General features: G+C 47.2%; 1 protein-coding gene across 2 annotated transcripts in view; it reads left to right on the top strand.

Annotated features, from left to right (window-relative positions):
• Positions 1 to 23,040, top strand: part of LOC146809264 (uncharacterized) — a 158,883-nt gene that overhangs the window by 45,734 nt on the left and 90,109 nt on the right. For both annotated transcript variants that reach the window (XM_085614326.1, XM_085614327.1), the window contains exon 2: positions 9,445 to 10,549. In XM_085614326.1, the coding sequence (XP_085470452.1) occupies positions 9,599 to 10,534 (936 nt within the window). In that variant the 5' untranslated portion in view covers positions 9,445 to 9,598 and the 3' untranslated portion in view covers positions 10,535 to 10,549. The remainder of the gene's footprint in view (positions 1 to 9,444; positions 10,550 to 23,040) is intronic.

The following is a 23,040-nucleotide window of genomic DNA, read 5'->3' as shown; positions in this document are numbered from 1 at the left end:
ATAGGATTTTTTGAATGAGTGTCAATAATTGGTTGATCATGAGAGAGAGGTCATGGCAGATGAGTGATAAAGGGAAGGGTCACGTGGGAGGTATGAAAACATTCGCATCATGGCGAGGAAGACAGTTGAAATAGGTTTGTTGTGAAACAGAGGATGCAGGTACAGTGGAAGGTTCATTGAGTGTGATTAATAGGGGATGTGGGGGAAAGTTTAGTTTATTTGGTCAATCTGGGGAGCATTCAAAAGCATGAGTTTTTATGGGAGTTGTCACGTGGGATCATGGGGGCATAAATAGTTAGGGGGGCACAGTGTGGGAGAGTTGTTCTCGGGCAAATATCTTTTTGAAGCCGGTAAATGGGCTTCTAGCGAAATAACCTCATTTAATGGGATTGTAAAACATGGCAGCAGTATGTGCAGTGTTTTAGATGAAACATGAAGTTTTGCATATATTGGTCTGAATATAAATCTAATGATTATTTTTTAACTTTGTAGTGAACCCCTGAAGAAAGGCTTTGGAAGCCCGAAATGCATTGGGTTATATATGAGCATTTCCTGAGGATAATTGATGTATTCCTGTGTGCTCCGGGGGAGGGAGGGGGGGGACAGGCCTGGAAGGGCATACCCGGTGCATTAAAAATAGTGAATTACATTACCATCTCACATGTGAATGGATTAAATAGATGAGCAAATTAAGTTTTGAGTACAAGAATAAATTAAGTGGATCACTGACAAGTTTGTGGCATTTTTGGGGGGAAAACGTGTATTAAGCTGTGCGCCTGGCCCAGAGTGTCACTACGCTCTAGCTTGCTAAGATTTTCCAAGTACGCGGTACGTGGGCAGACCACGTGAACAGGCTGCAAGCGAAAGTTGAAAAAATAGAAATAAAAATTTAACCCATACAAAGAGGAACTATATAATGGTGTGTAATTCATCGTCCTTTTCAGTTACAGTAACAGCAAGCACACCACAGACCAAACGTCCTTCAAAACATCGCTCAACCAATACCACCAACTTTTGAAGATGAAAAGTAGCTCCCTTGCCAACTGCATGGAGGCCAGTCCCAACGGCAGTAAAGAACTATTCATGGAGTTCTCTAACCCCTCAGCCACTGAAAACGTCATCACCCCTACCAGGAACTCTGACACCCTGGTGGATTTCTTCCACAAAGATTTCCGACATCTACAAAACTTCAAGCCCTAACCCATCACTGCCAACATCCTCACTCATTGCGCCCACAGATGTAAACCCAGACCACCTGCTAACTATCTGGGACCACCTCACCACACAAAACACCACTGGCATCAAGAACTGTGTCCACTCAGGACCACCCATAGACCCCTGTCCCAACTACATCTTCAATCTCCAGAGCAAGTCGATTAGCAAAAAACTCTCCACCATCTTCAACACATTCATCTCCACAGCCACCTTCCCTGATGAATGGAAGCACGTCCCCCCTAGCAATCTCAAGAACTTCCACCCAATCTCTCTCCCCTTTCCCCCCCCCCCATCCTTCGTGCCAAGGTCCTCCAAGACCATCAACCGCTCACTCACGAAGCATCTGCAATGCACTCTTCTGGCTGTCTCCCAGTCAGGATTCAGCACGAACCACAGCACCAAAACCTCCCTCATCTCTGCCACTGTTGACATCCAATTTCCTCCTTGATCTCTCAACAGCATTCTACACTGCCCCCCCCCCCCCACCACACCCTTCTCAAGAGGCTCCACCACATTGGAATTTGAGACACCCTAGGATGGATCACCTTCTTCCTTGCCAGACGAACCCAGAGAATCTCCTTCCTCCCTTCACCTCTTAACACGAGCATCATCCCTCAAGACTCATCCCTCAGCCCCACTCTGTTCAATACCTACATGACACCCCGCCCCACTTGGCCAACTTTGTCAGAACCCATGGACTAAACATCATGTCCTACGCTGATGGCAACCAGCTCATCCACTTTATTTTATCAGAAAAGCCCTCCACCACGAGGGCCAACTTCCACAGGTGCATGATGAGTATCGTTGACTGGATGTAGTACAACTGCCTGAAACTGAACAAAGTCAAGACGGAAGTACTTTTCTTTGTCAACACCACCTTTTATTGAAGGACTCCTGGTGGTTTTCTGTACTAGGACCCTAATCCACACCGACGGACCGTGCCCTCAAGCTCACTGTAGGAAGCCAGGTCTTTGTGGTATACCATGAAAATAGTCCAGGTATTCCCTTATTAGTGGACAGGGGCTTGCGCTAGCAATCCCAAGGTGCTCTGTCAGGGGGTAGTGTGGTAAAGCAGCCTTAAGCTTATCAGATAGGAGTGCGAGTCATCTGTAAATACACAAAATAGTTATTAAATGATGCACACGACTCAATAAGGAGACCCACACCAATTTATAAAAATAACACATCTTTATATACGTTTTGGCACCAGAATCCATGTGATTAGGTAAATACATTTTTCAAGGGATATAAGTCTGCATAATAAACAGTCAAGACATTGCATTTTTCAGAGGCTGCAATGTTATCCTATGGAGGGAAAAATAAATAAGGCATACGAGTTCTTTGCAGCAACTTACGAGACTGACCTCTGGGATGAGGGGTGTATGGGCCAAGGGCCAAAGCACCACCAGCAGCATGAGGGACCCTGGGTGCAGTAGTGCAAAACAGCGTTGGGTGCCGAATGCAACTCCATGGATATAGGTCTTCATGAACAAATGTGGCAGTGTCGAACCGAGAGGCCAGTCGGACTTAAACTACGGTGGGGGGAGGGAGGGCATGCTCAGACCTCATGATGCTCAGGGATGTGGGGAACACCTTTTTGTCCCATTCTCCATTGGCCAGGGGGGACAGGGGTACAGCTATTCTTACTAGTCAGGTTTTCCTCACCAGGAGCAGTCGCGGTAGATGGGGGGGGGGGGGGGGGGGGCTGCAAACAGTTGTTGAAGGCCGCGTCCGAGTCGACTGTGGGGAGACCCAAGGTGAGCTTTGGGTCTGGAGGGTCTGGGGGATCACGTTGGCACCATTTGCCCACTTCACCTCTTAGTAGGCGTCTCCGGTGCAGTGAGGCTTCCTAGTGTCGGATTTTCATTGTGTTGGAGCCTAGCTGCTCAATTCTTGATGCCTGCAAGATACAGGTAAACAGATCCGCCATTCTGCAAGATTTCCTGGGTATTTGGAGAAGTGCTAGCAGTCCTCCCAGGCTTAGGAGGATCAACAGCTTGTAGGGCGAGACAACTTAGGCACAATTGGCGAACAGGCCAGTAGGGTTGGTGCCAAGTTGTTTGCTTCTTCTGCAGTTCTTGCTTTTGCTGCTCTTTGGCCCTTTTATTTTATTTTTTATTTATTTTTTTCTCTTTTTTCAGTAATAGGGGGCTGATTTCCTAGTGTCAGGACTTCCCTAAAACTGAATTTGGGGGAGTATGGGAGCGTAGCTGTTAGGCTACTAACCCCTGGTGTCACTATGCCCCTTATATGGCCACTTCCATGGGGGAAGTGGGCATAACCCTGTCCCAGAAATCCTGATATTGCCGCCACCAAGATGATCACTTCTGAAATTTCGTATCTGCTTCAGGTAGCCTAATTCGGGGCCAGTGGTCCCCTGAGGGTGGAAACGCCTGTCTTGCCTAGCTAATTATCCCGCCTGCCCAGGTGCCAAAGGGCTCTGGACAAAATGGGTTTGGTTTCCTCTTGTTGTAAGGGAAGCCAGATTTGCATACCAATGGTAGTGTTGGTAGGCCTCGTTGAAGCTTCCTTGGAATGCGAATCCGCATATCATTATGTGGGTTGGGGTGTTAAGCTCAAGGAGGCTTGGTTTATGGCCCGGAGAGGAAAGGTCCTCACCCTTGGGGGTCAAAAAACTGTCTCAGGTGGCAGGTTGGCAAAAACCAGTCTGTCAGCACGCTAATAGCTGGAAGCGTTTCAGGGGGATGCTCCAAGGTGCCCTCTTGGTGAATGTATTACTAAATCTGACACACATCAGTGTCAGATTTATTAATGTGATGTCAAATTCCAAACATCGATGTTTTCATGTAGATGGGGAAATAGTTTTCACCTGTGTCCAGCACATGATTTTGAAACTGGTTCCCTGAGCACTTGTACTAGCAGTAATGGAACTGACCATTACGGGGGCATGTCTGCTCATGCAGTTTTGCCCTCACACTTGGTATAGTGCACCCTGTCTTTGGGTACGAAGGCCTGCTGTAGGGGTGACTTATACTGCATGCAGTTTCGGCAGGCAGGGCATGCAGGCTGTGTGCCATGTCATGTTTTCACTTTCTTCTGCACCAAGACACACAGCCTGCAGTAGCTATTTGCATGAGCTTGGTGAGGGGGCTCTTTAGGGGGCACAATTTGTGCTGCTGACCCTGGGGATCCTCTATAGTACTGAGAGTACCGTTTACTGGGGACTTGCAGAAGAAATTAAAGCAATCGCCCAAAGGGGGAAACAATTGCACAGTTTTGGGAACGATCTGGCTCTGGGGACCTGGTTAGCAGGAGCCTGTGCACTTTCAGTCAAAATCAAAAAGGGCACTGTACTTCACTCATCAAGAAAATGCAGATCAACGCAGGCTCCTCCATCTGCTTCCTCACTAAAATAGCTCCTAGTCCACACCAGAAGCATCATCTAAGCCCTAGTCACCAGCCGGTTGAAGGACAAAATAGAACAAAATAAAGCAAATTACAGCACTATGAACTTAATTTTGAAATGCATATTTAAATATATAAAATTGAAAATGACTTTTCTGACGCTTAAATTAAAATAAATCTGACCTAAAGTTCTATATATTTGTATTTATTAAAATTATTGAATGAAAGCTAATTTTAATTATTTCAGCTAAAATTAATGTTAAACTAAAATTTTATTTCAAGAAAGGTTATCAAAATATTTTTTTTTCTTCTAATAATAAATGTACTTACATTTTGAACTACATTAAATTAACATTATTTCATAAGGGCCTTTTATACGTCCCTAGCACCATTTCTTTCTCTGGGAAGGTGTTGGACTCCTAAATTTGACTACATGCAAGTCTACACTTTTGAGTAACTTTGCTACTGTCGACTATTCATAAAACCCCATATAGATGTACCTCTGTGAACCGAACCCAAAGATCACAGGAGGAATATTCTCAAAAAGGTGGAACCTCGTGCAGCATAAATGCAATCTGCCCAGTCTTGAAAGGGTTTCGATTTTTATTGGTTAAATGGAATAATTGAGCAGAACTTGTGAGATTCAGAGAGAGGGGCACAACCAATTGTGGTGCAACTACATCAAAGACTGCAATGGGACGTTGATGGAAACCCTGGGGCATCAAATATGTGCATATTTTGTGGGGGGTGTTCTCTGACAGCAGTGTGAAGCTGTATTAGTATGGATTATCAGGTGGGGTCAATTTGATTTGCTGTAAACCCCCCCCCCCCAGAATAGAATTTGACCCCTCCCACCTCCGCCAAAAAGAAGGGAGCTCTGAATCAAGTTCCTCCCAGGGCTGAGCTTTTTTGTATTCTCTAGGATGGCAATCTGGTGAAAGATATGAGATTTTGATTAAAAGCTTTGCCAAAATCAATATAGCTGTTTTTTTGGGCATACATTGCAAAAACTATAGGTTATTTTTATTGTTTTTGTTTTAATTATGAACACTATGACAAAGCCAGTAGGCATGATCACTTAGTAAGTGCATTCCTTCGGTTGGTTTATTATAGGGGCACCGAGGCATTGTGCACCTGGGGGCCCTAGTCTCTAAATTAGCAAACAATTAAGTGACCTTACGTGGGGATATACGATTGCCACTCTGGTTAGTTTGTGAGGACCTTTCAGAATGGTTTCCATTCGGTTTTTCGAACTGTGAATTTAAATATTGCACTTAAAATTACAAATTTTTGACGTGGTGTGCGTGCTCTATTTTATAGAAAGCTGGATGGTTTATTGAATCAATTTCTCAGTTTCTAACCCACTTAACCTTCATTAGTCCGCCTTGACTTCTCTACTTGCCTATGCTGGGAGTCCAATGCTGAGAGGCGATTGGCCCATAGTTTAGGGACCCACAGTATGAGGTGGAGGATGGTGGAACATGAGAGGTGCGAGACCCCATTTGGCACCTCACAACGTTTGATGCCCTAAGATCACCTCAATCAGATTTCTCACGCTCTTGATCCCAATATTGTTTTTTTTTTTGTTTTTTTTAAATGTATTTATTTTTTTCTTTTTTCTTTTAGAAACTTTTGTGTGACATTACTGACAGAATTTTTCTCCTCGTTATGAACGGTTTTTGACATGTTTTTTTTTTTATCTCTTAAAGATTTTGATGTTTCGACAAATGCACCACTTGCACCTTTCTCTGGGGAAGGCCTTACTGTTTTTGCCAGCAGCAAAGGTTGAGTCTTATGTTAATCATTGAAAACCAAGAGTCATTTTACTATCTAATATTAAAGTGAAGTTGCTTTCTCCTATCGTCTAGTTTACTAGACCACGGAAGCCGATGGAACACAGTTCAGTTCTACAATTTCATTGATCAAATATTGAGATATTAAAACATATATGCAGTCTTCATTAATTATTCTCAGAACCCCTTCCAAAAGGCCACAAGGCAAGCAGGAGCATCTGGGCCCAATTATGGGGGTTGAGGCCTTTTCCTCCTAATGTCCTTGGGCCCCACCTATTATGGATGAAGCATTTGGCTCTTGATGGTAGTGCAGATTGAGCAGTCCAAGGCTTCTCTGGAGGTTGGAGGATACATAGGGGGTGAACACAGGCTCATGACAAAGTACTTTAAATAGCCGCATTAAACAATTGTTCAGTCAAATAGTTTTTAGGACAAAAGCAGTATGTATATATGAACACAAAGGGAAATATGGCGTACACAATCCATACACACAAGCTCCCTGAGGTTAGGTCTGTAGAATTTTAATAGACTGGCCCTTGAGTCTTCCTTTCATCTCACTAGTGTTAGTGGTTGCTCCCCAGTCCCTATAGGAGACATCCAGGTTAGGCCTCACAGGAGTCCCACTTTGACTATTTTAGAAAAGTCATGAGTGCGAGTGCTAGCGCCGAGGCACTATCAGTCAGGCAACCCCCATTTCCCCCACTCCCTAAGGCCTTCCGGCTCGTTGATCAGTCTCTAATTGCATCTCACTCGTGGACCCGGACGATGCAGTGCCTGCCTTAAGTGAATAACACTCACAGATCTTCAGAGGCAATGGCTGGGTGTCCTTGGTGCTCCTCCAATGTGTTGGTAGGTTGACTTTGATCCTCCCAACAGGTGGATGAGTGAATTCAACTGCTTCTGGTTCCGAATCTGTCAGGGCTTGGGCCTGCAGAGGTCACCACGGGGACCCTCTTCTCTTGATGACTGCATTATCTAGGCTGCGAGTCTTGTCTTTTTTGTTGGTCCCCTTTGGCAAGCACGGTCACCGCTCCCACTCTGCACTTAGGCAATGGGCCGATCAGCACCGCAAAGTGTCCTTTAACAATGGCCTCCTCTGGCATATGGGGTTACCAACTCACCACTGCACTCTTGCAATGTCCAGATCAGCATAGCTAATCTCTCGGCGGTGCCCTCTGGCAGGCAGAGCTGTGAACTTACACACTACACAAACTATTTCCTGACTGGCATGGTAGCCTTCTCCTCACACCTCGCTACCAGGATCCTCTTGGACCTTGCTCCATCCAGCCATCTTCTCTTACTCACAGGGCACACTGGTCTTGGTAAGCAGGCACTGGTGCTCCAGGGACAGTTCGTCTCAGATTTCCCCTTGGTGAGGTCCCTTCACCAACCTGAGAGACTGGTAGGCCTTAACCCCTAGTCCTGATTACAAGCAGAAGTCTGGCAGAGGTTCTCCTCCTCCCAAAGCCCAACTGCCTGCTTCACAGTTGACAATTTTGAGGGCCTGCTTCCTTTTGAAGTGCCCCCTCCTCTGCCCTGACCTTCCTCCAGAAAGCATTCTGTTACAGCAGGACTGACTACAAATCTGATCCACAACACAGGTCCTGGAAGTGACTAGAGGTTCACATCTGGATGTCAATCACTGTGATGGGCATCAAAGGATAACCCCAGGGTATCAGGCCTACTCTTTATAATCTTTTCAGTCACATCTCCTTCCCGAGATGTGCCCAGGCCCCTTTCCTGTGACTTCTCTGAATCAAGGAGCACTCTTTCAAGTGAACTGAAGATTCTGGCTCTCCCTTCGTGTTTGTGTGTGTGCGTGCGCCTCCCACACTGATCACAGAAATGCAGAAACCCACAAATCTGTCTGGGGCAATTACTCTACCACCTCATGCTCCTCCAGTTAGCCCAGGGTCTCCCAAAATGGACCCCAGAATCTTCCTTGTACTGTACAATTCAAAGGCACACATACTACCAGCACATGCATACTACATCCATACACTGCATTTTAACTTGTTGTACACCAAAGATGAGTCAAACACAAAGCAGCAGAACTTTACATGGTTGAGCCTGTATACCTCATTCCAGTGAAGCAGATGATGAAGCCAGTTCACTTCTACTGATCGACCCAGAGACACGGTTAAAGAGTCCTATTTAGTGATCTAGGTAAAAAGGCCTGTGCACATCTATTGATCACTACATGGTACGCCGCCACCACTGCGCTCCATGATATTTAATTCCTGGCAAATGCAGTAGCCTATAACCATTTTGAGAGTTGTGCTTTGGATGCTCCTGCCAGTCCAACAAGACCGCCATCCATGAGACATACCTATGTCAAGGTACACACGCATGATCCATGTTTGACCATGACGACAAAAATCCGAACCAGAGATCCTAGACCTCATTGCCGCTGGGGCTCTCAGGGCAGGGGTACAGGTCTGTTACCATGCTATGGCTTTTTCCGTCCCAACAAATGGTACTTTTCCCATGATGTATTTTTCCACACTTGGTGCTACTCCATTCAGCATTATACAATCGTTCATTGTCTTACCTTTTGTTGATGGTATTTACAATAATAGGAGCCGAAATATGTTTTCCCCACTTGTGAGCAACATTTGGATCTGTTTGTTGCTCTTCATAAGAGTAAGCTTTTCCCAACATTCTTGGCTGTACCAAAATAAAACAAATCTTCAGGTATCTAGGCATATTCAATATCCAAATTACAAATCAAAGCAGGAACTACTGATGCAGTCATAAAATCATTAATTCTATATATAGAATTAATTATTTTCGCTCTCCCCACTGCTGTGGCTTTTAGATGTGCTGTAAATACCACACCGACCACCTAATGCATCGATAGCTTCTATTGTGTTTTGGGCAACTCATTTCAACAGCTCATTAGTCGTTTCCACTTTCTACGCAATAAAATTTTTAATAGTTCACTTAATGCATCAGTGTGACTAACACCAAATGACCCGTTTTAATGACTGTAAAATGGTTTGCACTAAAGTTAACATTTATATTTGTGCCTGTACCCTAATCGGCGCCATTTTATTTTGTTTCTCTACAGGACTTTGTCTTCTCTACTGTCAGACAGAAGGACTGTTCTCACTGTTGGTGAATTTATTTGTTCTCTTTGGGACAGTCCTAAAGCGTGAGGACCAGTTGAACTGCCACATCCTGTTAGGCCCTCGCTCCAGAGGCTCGCTGCTCAATCCCCCAGTATGGCAGAATGTATGGATTCTGACATTGCACAAGCTCGGCTGTTCATTCCAAGCCCAGAGGCCTTCTTGGCAAAGACCACCAAGGCAAAAGAGGCTTCCAGTTTGACTTCCAAGAAGTCAAAGGGTCACAAAGGCGGTCACAGTAAGCATGACAAGTCTGATACATTTCAGACTGACCAGAACTGCAACGCAAGGCCACAAGTGTTCAAGGAAATGGCGGACGGCGACCAGCAGATGCATGAGGCATTTGAAGAACTTGACAAAACGAAGGAAACAGTTATGCAGGAGAATGCAAGGCAACTGCGAAGGGCGAAAGCCACCCAAGAAAACATACAAAAGCTCGAGACTTTAAAGAAACGCGAAAAACTTTTTTTATGGCACGCCTTTTTCCTCTCAGAATATTATAAAACGAAAACGATACCCAGAGGGTTCCGAGTCCTACAAAGTGGTGTAGAACATTTACAATCCCGCCCTGAAATCAACAAGCAGTTGTGCGAAGTGACCAATAAGTGTTCCTTCGACCTTATGCTGCTCACACTCCAGCGGGCTGTAAAGGAGGTGGAGAAGCTTGAGGCACTAATTGCAATCTTGGAAGAAGCGCTGGAGAAGCTAGTCCCGCCGGATCTCTGCATCCAAATAAAAGCCGACGTTGAAGCGAAGGTCGGTACCTTTGAAGATGGCCTCACAGAAGCTCTGAAGAAAAAGTACCAGAGAGACCTGGGTGACTATCTAGCCAACAAAGTCTATACCTGGAAGCGCGAGGAAGAATTTCGGTATGTTTTCCCCGTGTCTACTTCAGATCCTGGTGGTGCAACAAAAGACCATGCCAGCTCCAGTAGACCTGTACCTACGTCTGCTTCTCAGAGGATGCCGGAAGTCAAACCACACAGGAAGACTAGGCGTGGGGGAAGAGGCAAGAAGAAGGCTGCCAACTGACCAGCACAATTGCACGTAAGTTAAAAAGAGCAGTTACTTGTGGGCTGCTACTTTTTTATACGTTTAAGGGAACAAAGTAAATTATTTTGCATCAGGACTGTTTAGAGGAAAGTCGATTTCAAAGAAATAATTCATTGTGCGATCAGTGGATGAAGCGGTGTGCAGGTGCAGAAGGATTGTAAGGGAGGGCAGGGAAATGGATTGATGTAGCAGAGCCTCAATGGATGGGGCTGACGGCAGGGTTAAGAAATGGCAGAGGAAAACTGATGTGAGGGTTATGTCGCCTGACTCAAAATGTGGCCAACAAGTGACCATCTCAAACTGACATAAAATGGGGGCCGGGGAAGATTGGTAACTATTGGAGGGTGAGGAGTAGTTGACTGAGGCAAGGCAAGAGAGGGCTGTAGTACGGGGGCAGGGGCATGTGACAAACTGTTAGAGGCCCAAGCCAGGAGTGAAGCACTCTGTATTGGCACGAGAGAAGAGCCCCAATCTGCAGTAAAAGGGCGAGGTGTGTACATAAGTTTCCTCATACAGAATTTGTATCTGAAATCGATGTGAAAACACGGTTTCTCTCGACCAGTAGAAGCCTACGGAAATCTTTTTTTAACGCCTTTACTCCAAATATTTGTGGTTAGATGTGCTGTGATTGGTAGGTCTTACCACCCAACTCAACAGTACTTATTGTATTCATGATGGGGATTAATGAAAAGATGTATTGCGACGGTCCCCATTGGTTATCTTGCTAGCAAGATCATCACATCCCAGGGCTCTCCAAATACACACTGCCAGAGAGTCATCAGCCTGGAGATAAAGTGCAAGAGGACCAAGCATTAGAAATGCAATAAGTCTTGCATTTGCTTGAGTTAGAGCTACTTGTGTTCTAAATGACCATGTCTTTTACCCATGTGTTATGGAGTGTATGTATGCAGTATATAGTGAAATTATGTGGGTTGTATTGGAATTGTTCGTTGTGGAATTGTGAGGCGAAGAATTGTGTGGTGTGGGTTTTATTTGGGTAGTGGAATTATGTGGCGTGTGCAGTGGATTAATGTGGATAGTAAATGTCGTCTTTAGTGTATCGGATTTATATGGAGTAGGATTGTGCGTTATGGAGTGGAATTTTGTGGAATGGAATTTTGTGTTTTGTGGTATGTTTTGGAGTTTAAGTGTGTGGTGTGCTGTTGCATTTTGTGGCATGATGTGGAATTGTGTGGATTGGATGTATGTTATATGGCCCTTAGGGTCATTGTCGAGATTGCTAAATTAGCATGAGCTTCGCTGCCATGATGCTGCTTTTGCGCACGTTACTACATGCTCTTTATTTCGCAAGACTCGGTTTATGCTTTTCACAAGTAAACTGTCTGCTTTTCACGTTCTCTGCTGAGTTCCTGGAGTTTAGTCTGAACACGATGTGCAAGGTTGATGAACAATGCCCCTTGTTGTTCTGGTCAGTCCCTAGCACCTAGACATAACATGCCTAAACACAGCTGCACTGCTTGACACTTGTGCTTTGATATTACGGGGATGCATGGTGTTTAAACGCACACTTGGAGAGAGCCCTTCTCATGGACAAGAGCTATGCTGTTTGATGTAAACCTTCAATCTAGGCTTTAAGGTATGGGGTCTGCTGACAAAGCCCAGGGATCTTCTTTTATATAATCAACTTCTTCCAATCAAGGGGAGGGTGGTTAGGCCTTATAGTCCTTTTTCCACTGTCTTCATATAATGAACCCCGCCCCCCTTTGTACTCTATGGAATTGTAACAATGCAAATTGTTTTCAGTTTATGCATTTTGCTGCTGGTAGTGGCTCGTATACTGTGTTGTAAAGCACAATAGTTAAAATAGATATTTTAAACTGTTACAGTGACTCTACCAATTCTTATTGTGGACAAGTAAGAGTGAGGGAGCGAAAGGGTATGTCTTGCTACCGCGATTCCTGAGAATCGATAGTGTGGTGTTCTGGGTTGTATAATTATTTATAGCTTCATGATTTTGGAGGAGAACGAATGAGGCACTATAGCTAGTCGGTTTGGGGATTTTGGGTACTAAGGTGATAGGTTGGTACATATAGTTCGGTGTAGGTGCAGAATCCCCGCAACAATGTGGTGTGTTGTGTAATTGTGTTTTTGAGATGAAATATGTGGTTTGGTGTCAAATTAAGTGGAGGACAGAGGGAGGGATTACATGTACGGGACACATATCAAGGAGACAGTGGAAAGTAGATGTGGTTTAAGGAAAGAAATTCTGCATGTTAAAGAAATACACTTCTTTGACTTTAGAAGTTTTTACTATATTTTACATTGTTTTGTTACATACTTTACGTGGCAAACATTTTCAGGGCTCGGCTCTGTGCATCTGCCTTTGTAAAATGCTCACTTGACACAAACAAAAGCTCAACATTTGTTTAATTATGCGGGCATGGGAAGAGCGTGTGCCTCGAGGCACAGCGTGAAGGGGAGGCCGCCATGAGTGGGACAGGAGAAGGATGTAGTGATGGGAAGAGGGGCGAGAGAGACTGGACAAGGCAAACAAGCCTGCATTTTGTTTATTGTTGCAAATGTGTGCAGTGAGCATTCAAATTGTAATAATAACTAAAGATTAAAATGTTGCTGTTTAATGTGTTTGTCATATGTGTTCAAATAAACTCACAAAATTAAAATGAATACATTTATTTAATCTCTCAAACTCTTCCATGTAAGGCGTGAGTAATTCATCCAGTCCTGCCTGTGTGTTTGTGTTCCTGGCAAAGTGAATTTGTCATTGACTAATTCAGTCCCAGATACAGCGCACTTGGTATAGGACAGGTTTTATTTACTGTCCTAGTTTTCAGCATGTCTTGGGTAGTTGAGTGCTAGCTGCTGGGGAATAGGCTAGTCTAATGCAGAATGGGTCGAATCCAGGCATTATGTACCTTGCTCTCGTGCTACTCATGTTCATAATTTTTGTATTATCATTAATAAAGAGGGTAATTACACCTGCAATTAATAGCGCTTAGAATTGACAGGTGTGGGTTTTGAAGAGCTAAAATAAGTTATGAAGTGAACCTTCCTTGTCCTCCACTTCCCCCTCACACTAAAGGGATAAGAGCTCTGTTTAGAAAACGCTCCTTTCCTCCCCACTAACCTGCTGTTTTCTGAGATCTCCAAATACGACACTAGTATTATTAGGCTGACTGGTGTTCTTCAGTTAAAGCAGTGTTTCGTTGCAGTTGCAGGCAACAAGTGTAGCACATAAAACAATCGAAAAATAGCAAAAGTAAACCTGTCCGGGTCGGATCTGCAGAAATGTCTGCTTGTGATAAAACATTTACTCCTCTTCAGCGTCTGAACATTCATTACATAAAATATCCGTTCCTTGTGCCTGCATGTGAATTTGTTTACTAACTAAAGCGTGGAATTAAAGTTCTTGGTGTCCTTTAATAGACAGCTGGAGGTGGCTCCCAATAATTATTAGTCTTTAAGAATTAAAGGGGTGAAGTAGCAATCGGAGGCAGGGGCGTAGCTAGAGCTTGTGGCGCCCGGGGCTATCCCTCAGATTGCCGCCCCTGGGGGGGGGCGCTTGGAAAAAGGATGGCGAGCACTTGAGAGGTCAGAGACGCACATAGTATCGCTGCTAATAGTTACCTCGATCATGCAAGTTACATGCACATACATGATACGGTCCTAGGCTACACAGTTGAATACACCGGTGACCGGCAGTACAAAGGAGAAAACACAGACTGCATGATCTATCTGGTGACTCAGAAAAACCGCACGGCAATGGTGCCAAGTCTAACATGTGTCCCCTCCAGCTGAAATGTGGGGAGAACTACCCGCCCTCTTGGGAGTTCTCTTCACTAAGGCGGAAAAATCTGGACAGACCATCAGCATTGGCATGTTCTGTACCAGGGCGGTGTTCCACGATGAAGTCCATCCCCTGTAGGGAAATGGACCACCTCAACAGCTTTGGATTCTCACCCCTCATCTGTATCAACCATCTGAGGGGCCTGTGGTCTGTCTGAACCCAGAAGTGAGTCTCAAACAAGCATTGTCTCAACTTGTTCAGTGCCCTGACCACAGCAAATGCCTCATGCTCAATCCCACTCCACCTCTGTTCCCGTGGAAGCAACCTCCGACTAATGAAGGCTACAGGTTGGTCTAGGCCCTCCTCATTCATCTGTGAAAGCACAGCCCCCACACCATGCTCTGAAGCATCTGTCTGCACAATGAATTCTCTTGAAGTTGGGAGCCTGAAGCACGGGCGTCGTGCACATGGCAGATTTCAGGGCATCAAAAGCTTTCTGGCAGGCGTCAGTCCAGTTCACTTTCTTGGGCTGTTTGCTGGAAGTCAGCTCTGTCAAGGGTGCAACAATGCTGCCATACCCCTTGACAAACCTCCTGTAATACCCTGTGAGTCCTAAAAAGGCTCTCACCTCTCTCTGTCTTGGGGGGGGGGGTTCCCAAGCCAGTATGGTATCAATTTTGGGCTGAAGGGGCGCCACCTGGCCGCTCCCCACCTGGTGTCCCAAAAGCAGATCATACAATATATAGATAACATTCAACTTTCTAGCGAAAATATGCAGTCACATGCAGAACGTCTGCACCAAGTTCTACAGGCTATTCAGAAGGGATGTTTGAAGGTGAACCCCAAAAAGGCACAGATTGTGCAGACACAGGTAACCTTCTTAGGGTTAGAAATATTCCTTGAATGAAAGCACATAGGTCAAAGCAGACTAGGGATGATACAACCTAAGTCCCTTCCACATACCATGCACTCATTACAGAGCCTTTTAGGAGTTATGGGATTCTCGAGATCCTGCACCTCAATTTTTTTTTTTTTTTTTTTGAATTTTTTTTATTGTGCATAGAAAGGGTTACAAACACGGGCCTACAACCATCAGGGCCGGCCGCTAGTAGTCGAAGTGTTCCAGCTTATCAGAAAACAATGACTGGCCCACAGGGGCTCCCCACTATCACAGTAGATCAGACTGCACATAAGGGAAATCAGAATACACACTTTTAGTATAAATAACAACAAAAAGGAAAAATACAAAAATACAAAAAACAAGGCGAAACGACTTATGATGGGCGGCGAACACCAGCCGGGGGAGTCAACACCCAACCACCCGAGGGCGGTCAATAAAAAAAGACCTGAGAGGGAGGGGGGGCCACGAGAGAACCAAATCTGTACTCCAAAGTACGAGATACACAAGGAACCCTCAAGGATCAGGGGGACGAGGCAACCCCGGACGTATCCACCAAAGGGGGAGCACAAATAGACCCACGATACGCGTTCCATTGCCCCCAAATTCTACCCCAAGCCCCCGGTTTACCACGAGCCACATACACCGTTTTCTCCCTGAACATGCACCAGTCCATGTTCTCCTTCCAGACGGACACGGTGGGAGGCCGCTGGGAACCCCAAAGCTGTGCAATATCTCTCTTTGCAATCATGTTCCCCAAGGCCGCCCACCGAGCCTGAGCCGCATTGCAGTCATTGGGCTCCCATACATTCAGCACACAACGACGCACCTCCGGCAGCAGAGCGACCCCGGTGACTCGTCTCATAATATCATGCACCCGGCGCCAGTATTCCGCCACCTCGCGGCATTCCCATAGGATATGGAGAAAGGTAGCACTGAGCCCGCAGCCACGCTTACAGAGTCCGTCGTCTGAAAACCCCATCGAGACCAAGCGGGGGCCCGTCACATATACACGATGGAGAATCTTAAGCTGGACCAGGCGGAGACGGGCCGGGATGGCCACCTCCTTAGGGGATGACAGTGCAGTCTGCCAGTCCTCGTCGTCCAGCTCCACCCCATCTCCCATCCATGCCTCCCGAAGACGCACCAAGAGGTCAGCCCGATTGTTTATCAGTTTTTTGTAAATCAGGGAGATAGTACTGTCGGGGACGTGACCATCGAGTATGCGGTCCTCAAGAGGCGAAGAAGAAGGGACCGTGGTCCCCTCCCCAAAGACCGAGAGCAGGGCGTGCCGAACCTGTGCATAACGGAAGAACTCTCTGTCACTAAGCTCATACTCGCGCTGAAGCGCCGCGAAGGATTTAACCGCACCTTTAACCCACAGGTCCCCCACTCTGCTGATGCCGATCGTATCCCAGCGCTCGAAGCCTTTCGTTGTCCAGAGGCTTCCCAAGCGGTCTGAGTCAAATAGAGGAGTGGCGCACGTTAAACGCTCACTCCAGCCCATCGCTACGTTAGCCGCCTTCCATACACGGACCGCAATCCTGGTAGGGCCCGTAAGGGCCCTACCAGCAGACCGCGAGTAAAGCGCTCGGTTATAGTTACCGCCGGGAAGCAGGAATTTATCCATCTCATATGCCGGGTTCAAACCAGGAGCGTACGTAGCATGATTAATGGCAGACAGCTGGGAGGCCCAATAGTACCGTCTAATATCAGGAAGCGCGATGCCCCCGTCATACCAGGAAAGAGTCAGCTTGGCCAAAGCGATACGCGATCGCCCGTCCCAAACCAGTCTCCTCTGCAAACTCTCCACCTCCCTAAAATAGGCCGCAGGAATGACATTGAAGGAGTTCTGGAGTGCATAAAGGAATCTGGGAAGGGACATCATTTTAAACAGCGCCGCGCGACCAAGCGGAGACAAGGGCAGCTTACACCACCGAGCCGTATCTGCCCTCAAACGCCGGAGTGGAGACAGGAGATTCTGCTCATAGTGGACCGCCGGATCCAACGAAACGTACACCCCCAGGTATTTAAAGCCGGACTGAGATATTTGGAGCGGAAGCCTAGGCGGCAAGAGAGGAAGACCACCAGAGATAGGATACACACAAGATTTGGACCAATTGATTATCGGACCAGAGTTTTTCCCGAAGGAAGTAAGGACATCAAAGAGAACATTGAGCGACTTCCGCGGTGAGGTGAGATACAAGAGAATATCATCCGCGTACAATGAAACCCGATCCTCGAAGCCCGGGGCCCACCGGAGCCCTCTAATCGAGGGCTCCCAACGGAGCCAGGCAGCGAGCGGTTCCAGGGCGAGAGCAAAGAGCAGCGGGGACAACGGGCACCCCTGCCTAGTTCCCCTCCCGAGAGCGAAAGGCCGAGAAACCCGCCCATTGACAACCACCTGAGCCATTGGTCCAGCATAAAGGAGCTTCACCCAGCTAAGGAACCCCTCCCCAAAACCAAACTTCGCCAAGACGGCCCAAAGAAATGGCCATTCAATGGTATCAAAGGCCATCGTGGCGTCTAGGGAAACCAATATGGCCGGTTCAGCGAAGTACTCAGCCCTAGCGAGGACGCCGTGCAGACGCCGTAAGTTGAGAGCGGTATTACGATGTGGGATGAAGCCACATTGATCCGGATGTATCAAATCACATATAACGCTAAGCAGGCGATTGGCGAGGACCTTAGCAAGGATTTTGGGTTCGGCATTCAGCAGGGAAATAGGCCTATATGAGGCACAGCGGTCACGTGGCTTACCCTCCTTGGGAATCACCACTATAGTAGCCAGACGCTGGTCGTCAGGAAGGGAACCCCTCTCGAGCGATTCCTGAAACATATGACGGAGGAAAGGCGCGATTTTATCCGGGCGCAAGTTATATAGTTCAATCGGCAGACCGTTGGGGCCCATAGCCTTGCCCGAGCGGAGGGAGCGAATCGCAGTAGCTATCTCTTCGACAGACAAAGGGGCATCCATCAGCTCGCGGTCCTCGACGGATAAGCTGGGCAGGGCAATATCCCGAAGCAGAAGACGAGAGTCGTCCTCATCTCTATCAGACACCGGGGAGTACACTGCACGGAGGTGATCAGCAAAACACTCAACAATCTCACCAGGCTCAGTCACACACACTCCATCCGACACCCGAAGCTCCGGGACCACACGATTCACTCTCTCCTTCTTGTCCAACCAGGCAATCAGCTTACCCGCCTTGTCTCCGGCGTCATTCAACCTACCCTGCTGCTCCCTATACATAGTCTTGGCAGCATCAGTGACGAGAGACTTGTATTCAAACTGCTTCAGGCTGAGGGCATGCAGCCCATCCGGGGTGACACCCGCCTCCAAGGCTGCCTCCAGCCCCGATATTTCAGTCTCCAGCGTCACAACCGCCTCTCTCTTAACCCTCTTGGCCTCCACTATCTGGGACAGGGCATGCCCACGGAGCACTGCTTTGAAAGCTTCCCACAGGGACACCGAGGACAACACCGACCCATCATTCTCAGAAAAATATTGATCAATCGACTTAATCAGGCTATCACGGATCTTGGGGTCTCGCAGGTACCAAGGGTTAATAGGAGCGATCCGCCCAGCGGACCGCGACCCGGTGTCAAAAAGCAACCACAGTGGGGAGTGATCAGAAATACCCCTGGCCAGGTGTTTGACCTCTCGAATCCGAGTAGCCTGGGCCGCGGGCATAAGGAAATAATCCAATCTGGAGAGACTCCCATGGGCCCCAGAGTGAAAGGTGTACTGACACTGTGTCGGATGCATTAACCTCCAACAGTCCACCAGACCGAAGGTCTCCAGGAGCCCGCCAAGCCATGCCTGGGCAGCAGGGAGGGCCCTGGGCGGATGACGGTCCAGGTCACCCGAGACAACCGAATTAAAGTCCCCACCCATAAGCAAAAGACTGTCAGGAAGCCCAAGCAACATACGACCCAAGTCTGAGAAGGTGGAGTTCTGGAGGCCCGGGGGAACATAGACCGAGATCAAGGAAAGGGACTGCCCCTCCCACCTCTCAGTCAGAGCCACATAGCGCCCTCTTGCACCTCAATTTTTGCTGAGGTTGCAGCCCCCTTGTACGATTTGCTAAGATACAGAGACTGGAACTGGACAGTGAGAACATTGCCGGAAGCACTTGTTGAAGCCCCTTCATAGGAAAGCATAGACATCTCATTGCCATTCTATATTTGGCCGATGGTCACAGAAAATTCAATTGCATGCATTCTGTCCAGATGTATTGAAACAAACACATCCCTGTAGCTTTTGCCTCTCAGTTGATGGAAATGGTTGAAGTGAAATACTCTTTGTGAAAAAACAGTCTTGCATATGTACTGGGCGATTTAGACATTCCAGTGCATGATTACAGGATCAGACATCATCAAAACACACCATACACTCACTGCTGAAGGTGTTGCTTAATGGTGCGAGCAGCTAAATGGATAGCAGGCCTTAGCAATAACTCCATACATACAGAACATGTTCTACCCAGTGACCCCAATTGATAATAATACCCATTGTGGGCCAGACACATGAGTGTGTCATTGAAGCAAAAGGAGACACTATACCCAGTGTTTAGAAACCTCCCTCAAGATAAAGTTCATATTGTCAAGGAGGTGCTGGAGTGTTTGTTCAATATCCTAGTGCACCAAATGGGACTGCACACACAATTCAGAGACAAACTGGTAACAGATCAGGGCAACTTGCAGAAGTGGTAGCAATGCTACTACCCCTAGAACATGAAACCCAGCATTACCAGTGTGTGCTATGATTGATGTCATTGTTGCTTCTGACTTTGTTTTCCGAGGGTGTGTGTTATACCTGAATCGGTGGAAACAAAACAACTTTAGAGGAACAGATGGTTCTACTGTGAAATTTTCAGATATATGGCAGACAAGTGATTCCTTAACTTGTTTGCTTATACAAGAATACATTGAAAAAATCAGTGCACACAAGAAAACGGGCCCCTTTACAATAGGTAATGATTGTTCTGACTGATCAGCTAGCAAAGGGAGCATACCTCTAAAATGCCCCTATATTCATAGAACAACGTCGTACACATGTGACACCTGTGACACCGTGACACGTGCCCAGGCAGCATCAGACCAGACGATACATGAAAGCTTTCAACATCTCCGGACTGCACAAAACAAAACGATTCCCAGCACTGTGCAAGAGCTAAAACAAATACCTGGGTTTGGGTTCTTGCTTTTTTGCATATGGAATAATATGGTGAAAAAAGGATTCCTCTGAACTGTATATAAGGAAGACGCTGCTATGACAATGTCAAATGCGGAGCGAAAGATGTGCAAAATGTCGTACCCAGCATAGAATACAAAACATTTTATTAAATGTGATTTAATTACTTGCCTTTTTGAAGACCTCTATAGATTCCAGGAGTGCCTGCAGCAGCGTTGTGAACGCCAGCGCCATCATTCAATTTGCGGCAAAACGGCCAGCACGGAGGCGCGCACCTTCCTCAAAACCCCCGGCCCTCTCCAGCAGCAGCAGGATGCGACGTCCGCAGTTGTTCCTCCCGTGCGCTTCTTGCACTTCAAAAACCGGGGCCGCGCGTGCGCCGCATTAGTGGCCCGTTGCGGCGGCCTTTATTATTTATTTGGGGACACTGACTTAGTGAGTGACCCCAAATAAATTATAAAGGCAGTTGCAACGGGCCACCAGTGCCATGCGGCCGCCGCCCACTAAATAGTGCCGCCTGGGGCGGTCTGCCCCCACGGCCCCCCCTAGCTACGCCACTGATCGGAGGGCTAGATGCCTTTGTACCAACATACAAAGCCTCAAGAGTTGCTCTGTCTCCGAGTCTGGGAGGGCTGCTTGCTCGGCGGGTTAATGGCGCAGATTCCGCTGATCAGGAATGAAAGATTGCACCGGCTCCACTTACTATGAGCCCTTCAGGTGTATCTGTCAAATGGCTGTTTACATTCTGCTATATTGCTGTTTAGCTTTTACAGTACAAATGCGATGCTTTGTAAAAATGCATTTCATGTCGGTTCAGCGAATGGATTTTTAAGAAGCTTTTTCATTTGTACTTAAAAAGCGAAACCGCAATTCATTTCTGTTTCAACACAAATCCAGAATGCCTACAAACAAACTCCTGAGCAGAGGCAGGAAATGATAGCCCGCGAGAGCCTCATGAATGATTGGATGGGAGGGAGGAGGGACAGCAGAGAGGTGGAGGTGGAAGAGTGAGGGAAGAGACGACAAGAAAAGCAAAACTAGCGCAGTGAAAACCGAGCCAGTCCTCTCAGTGCACTTAGATCTGTTAACCAGCACTTATTATATAATCACAGGGTCCAGAAAATTAGATAAGGTGGACTAGCTGGGAGGAACATGGCAGGCACAGACAGGAATGCACTCCGCTCTGAGGCCGGCTGCAGCACAACCCTCCCTCTACGTCTGCCTGGCTCTGCTGCGTGAGGCAGGCTGGAGCCCCGTGACTGATTGGGAGATAAAGGGGGGAGGAGGGGGCGAACCGACACGAGACCAGTTTATTGTGTGTGAAAAAGGCCGCTTTATTGAAACCGGTGCATATCACAATTTCATCCCTTGGCCACTGCCTTACGAAACTAAACACCTCACTATACAAGGATTTCCTGACCCCTTGTTCCTTCTCCCCCCCCCCTACGATCCCCACATCAGTTCCCCATCCCACAAAATACAACATAACATTCCATAACCATAATATAACCCAATCCTACACAATCTATCCTTTCCAAATCCTAACCCCCCCCCCTGACCGTAATCCTTACCTGCCTTTGTGCTACTGTAACTAACCAACCTCTGATCTAAACTTATCCTACCTGGTTACCCTTTCCCTGCTCCTGCTCACAAACTACCAAACATATAACAAACTCCAGCCAATCCTGGCCAACTGTCAACCACCCCGCCACCCAGAAACAAGGCGGGAGCGTAGGCGGATACACCGCCTCCCCCCTGTTTCTGCCCCCCCTCCCCCCCCCCCAACAGTAACCTTTACCGCCTAACGACGGTAAACCCCTAACAACCGGGCCAACACCTCCCGCAATTCCAAAAGATACAGATCCATGCCTAGCCGAGACAATTGTACCCCATCATCTCTGAAAAAATCAGGCGAGTCGTAACGAATTTCCCTATGCGCAATCCTACCAATCCCCAAGTGCCGACAAAACCTCACCATCTCAGAGTTCAACTTCTGCCTAGCATTGTCAACTGCCCCAGGATTGACCGCCCCCCTCCAAACTCTCCGGGGGTCAAACTCCGTCCATACAATGGAGCAACCTGCCCACTGAGCCTTGATCACTGACAAATCCCTCTTCATAGCCCGCATCCGCGCCAAACCCATCTCCCTGACCATGTCGTTTTCCCCCAGATGCAACACCAACACATCCGGGCACCTACCAGCCACCAAAATCCTGTTCAGCACCGATAACCACTCCTTCCAGCGCATGCCGCTCATACCTCGCCAAGCAACAGAGAATAAGTCTTTGCTAAACCCCAAACTGTCTCCAAAGTAGCTTGAGCAGGCTTGGACCTCCGCCAGTTTCACAAAAGAATGCCCCACAATCCAGATGGACATCTTCCTGGTAAGGGGACCCATAATCTAAACTGAAAAGAGAAACAAGAATGAGAAACAAGAAAAACAGACTAACATTTATTTTTTATACAACACCTCCCCCAACGTCGCTGCGCACATAACGCTGACAGCAATCCGACGACCACCTGCCCAGCCTCATGATGTCCCCTCGCTCCCAACCCCTAGAATGGGCCTCCGACGCTGCCCCAATCCGAAAGGAATGCGTGCCAAACCCCTTTCCGTCGAGCCC

Source organism: Triturus cristatus, chromosome 7, assembly GCF_964204655.1.
Source record: "Triturus cristatus chromosome 7, aTriCri1.1, whole genome shotgun sequence".
Lineage (NCBI taxonomy): Eukaryota > Metazoa > Chordata > Amphibia > Caudata > Salamandridae > Triturus > Triturus cristatus.
This window is presented reverse-complemented; position numbering and strand designations above follow the sequence as displayed.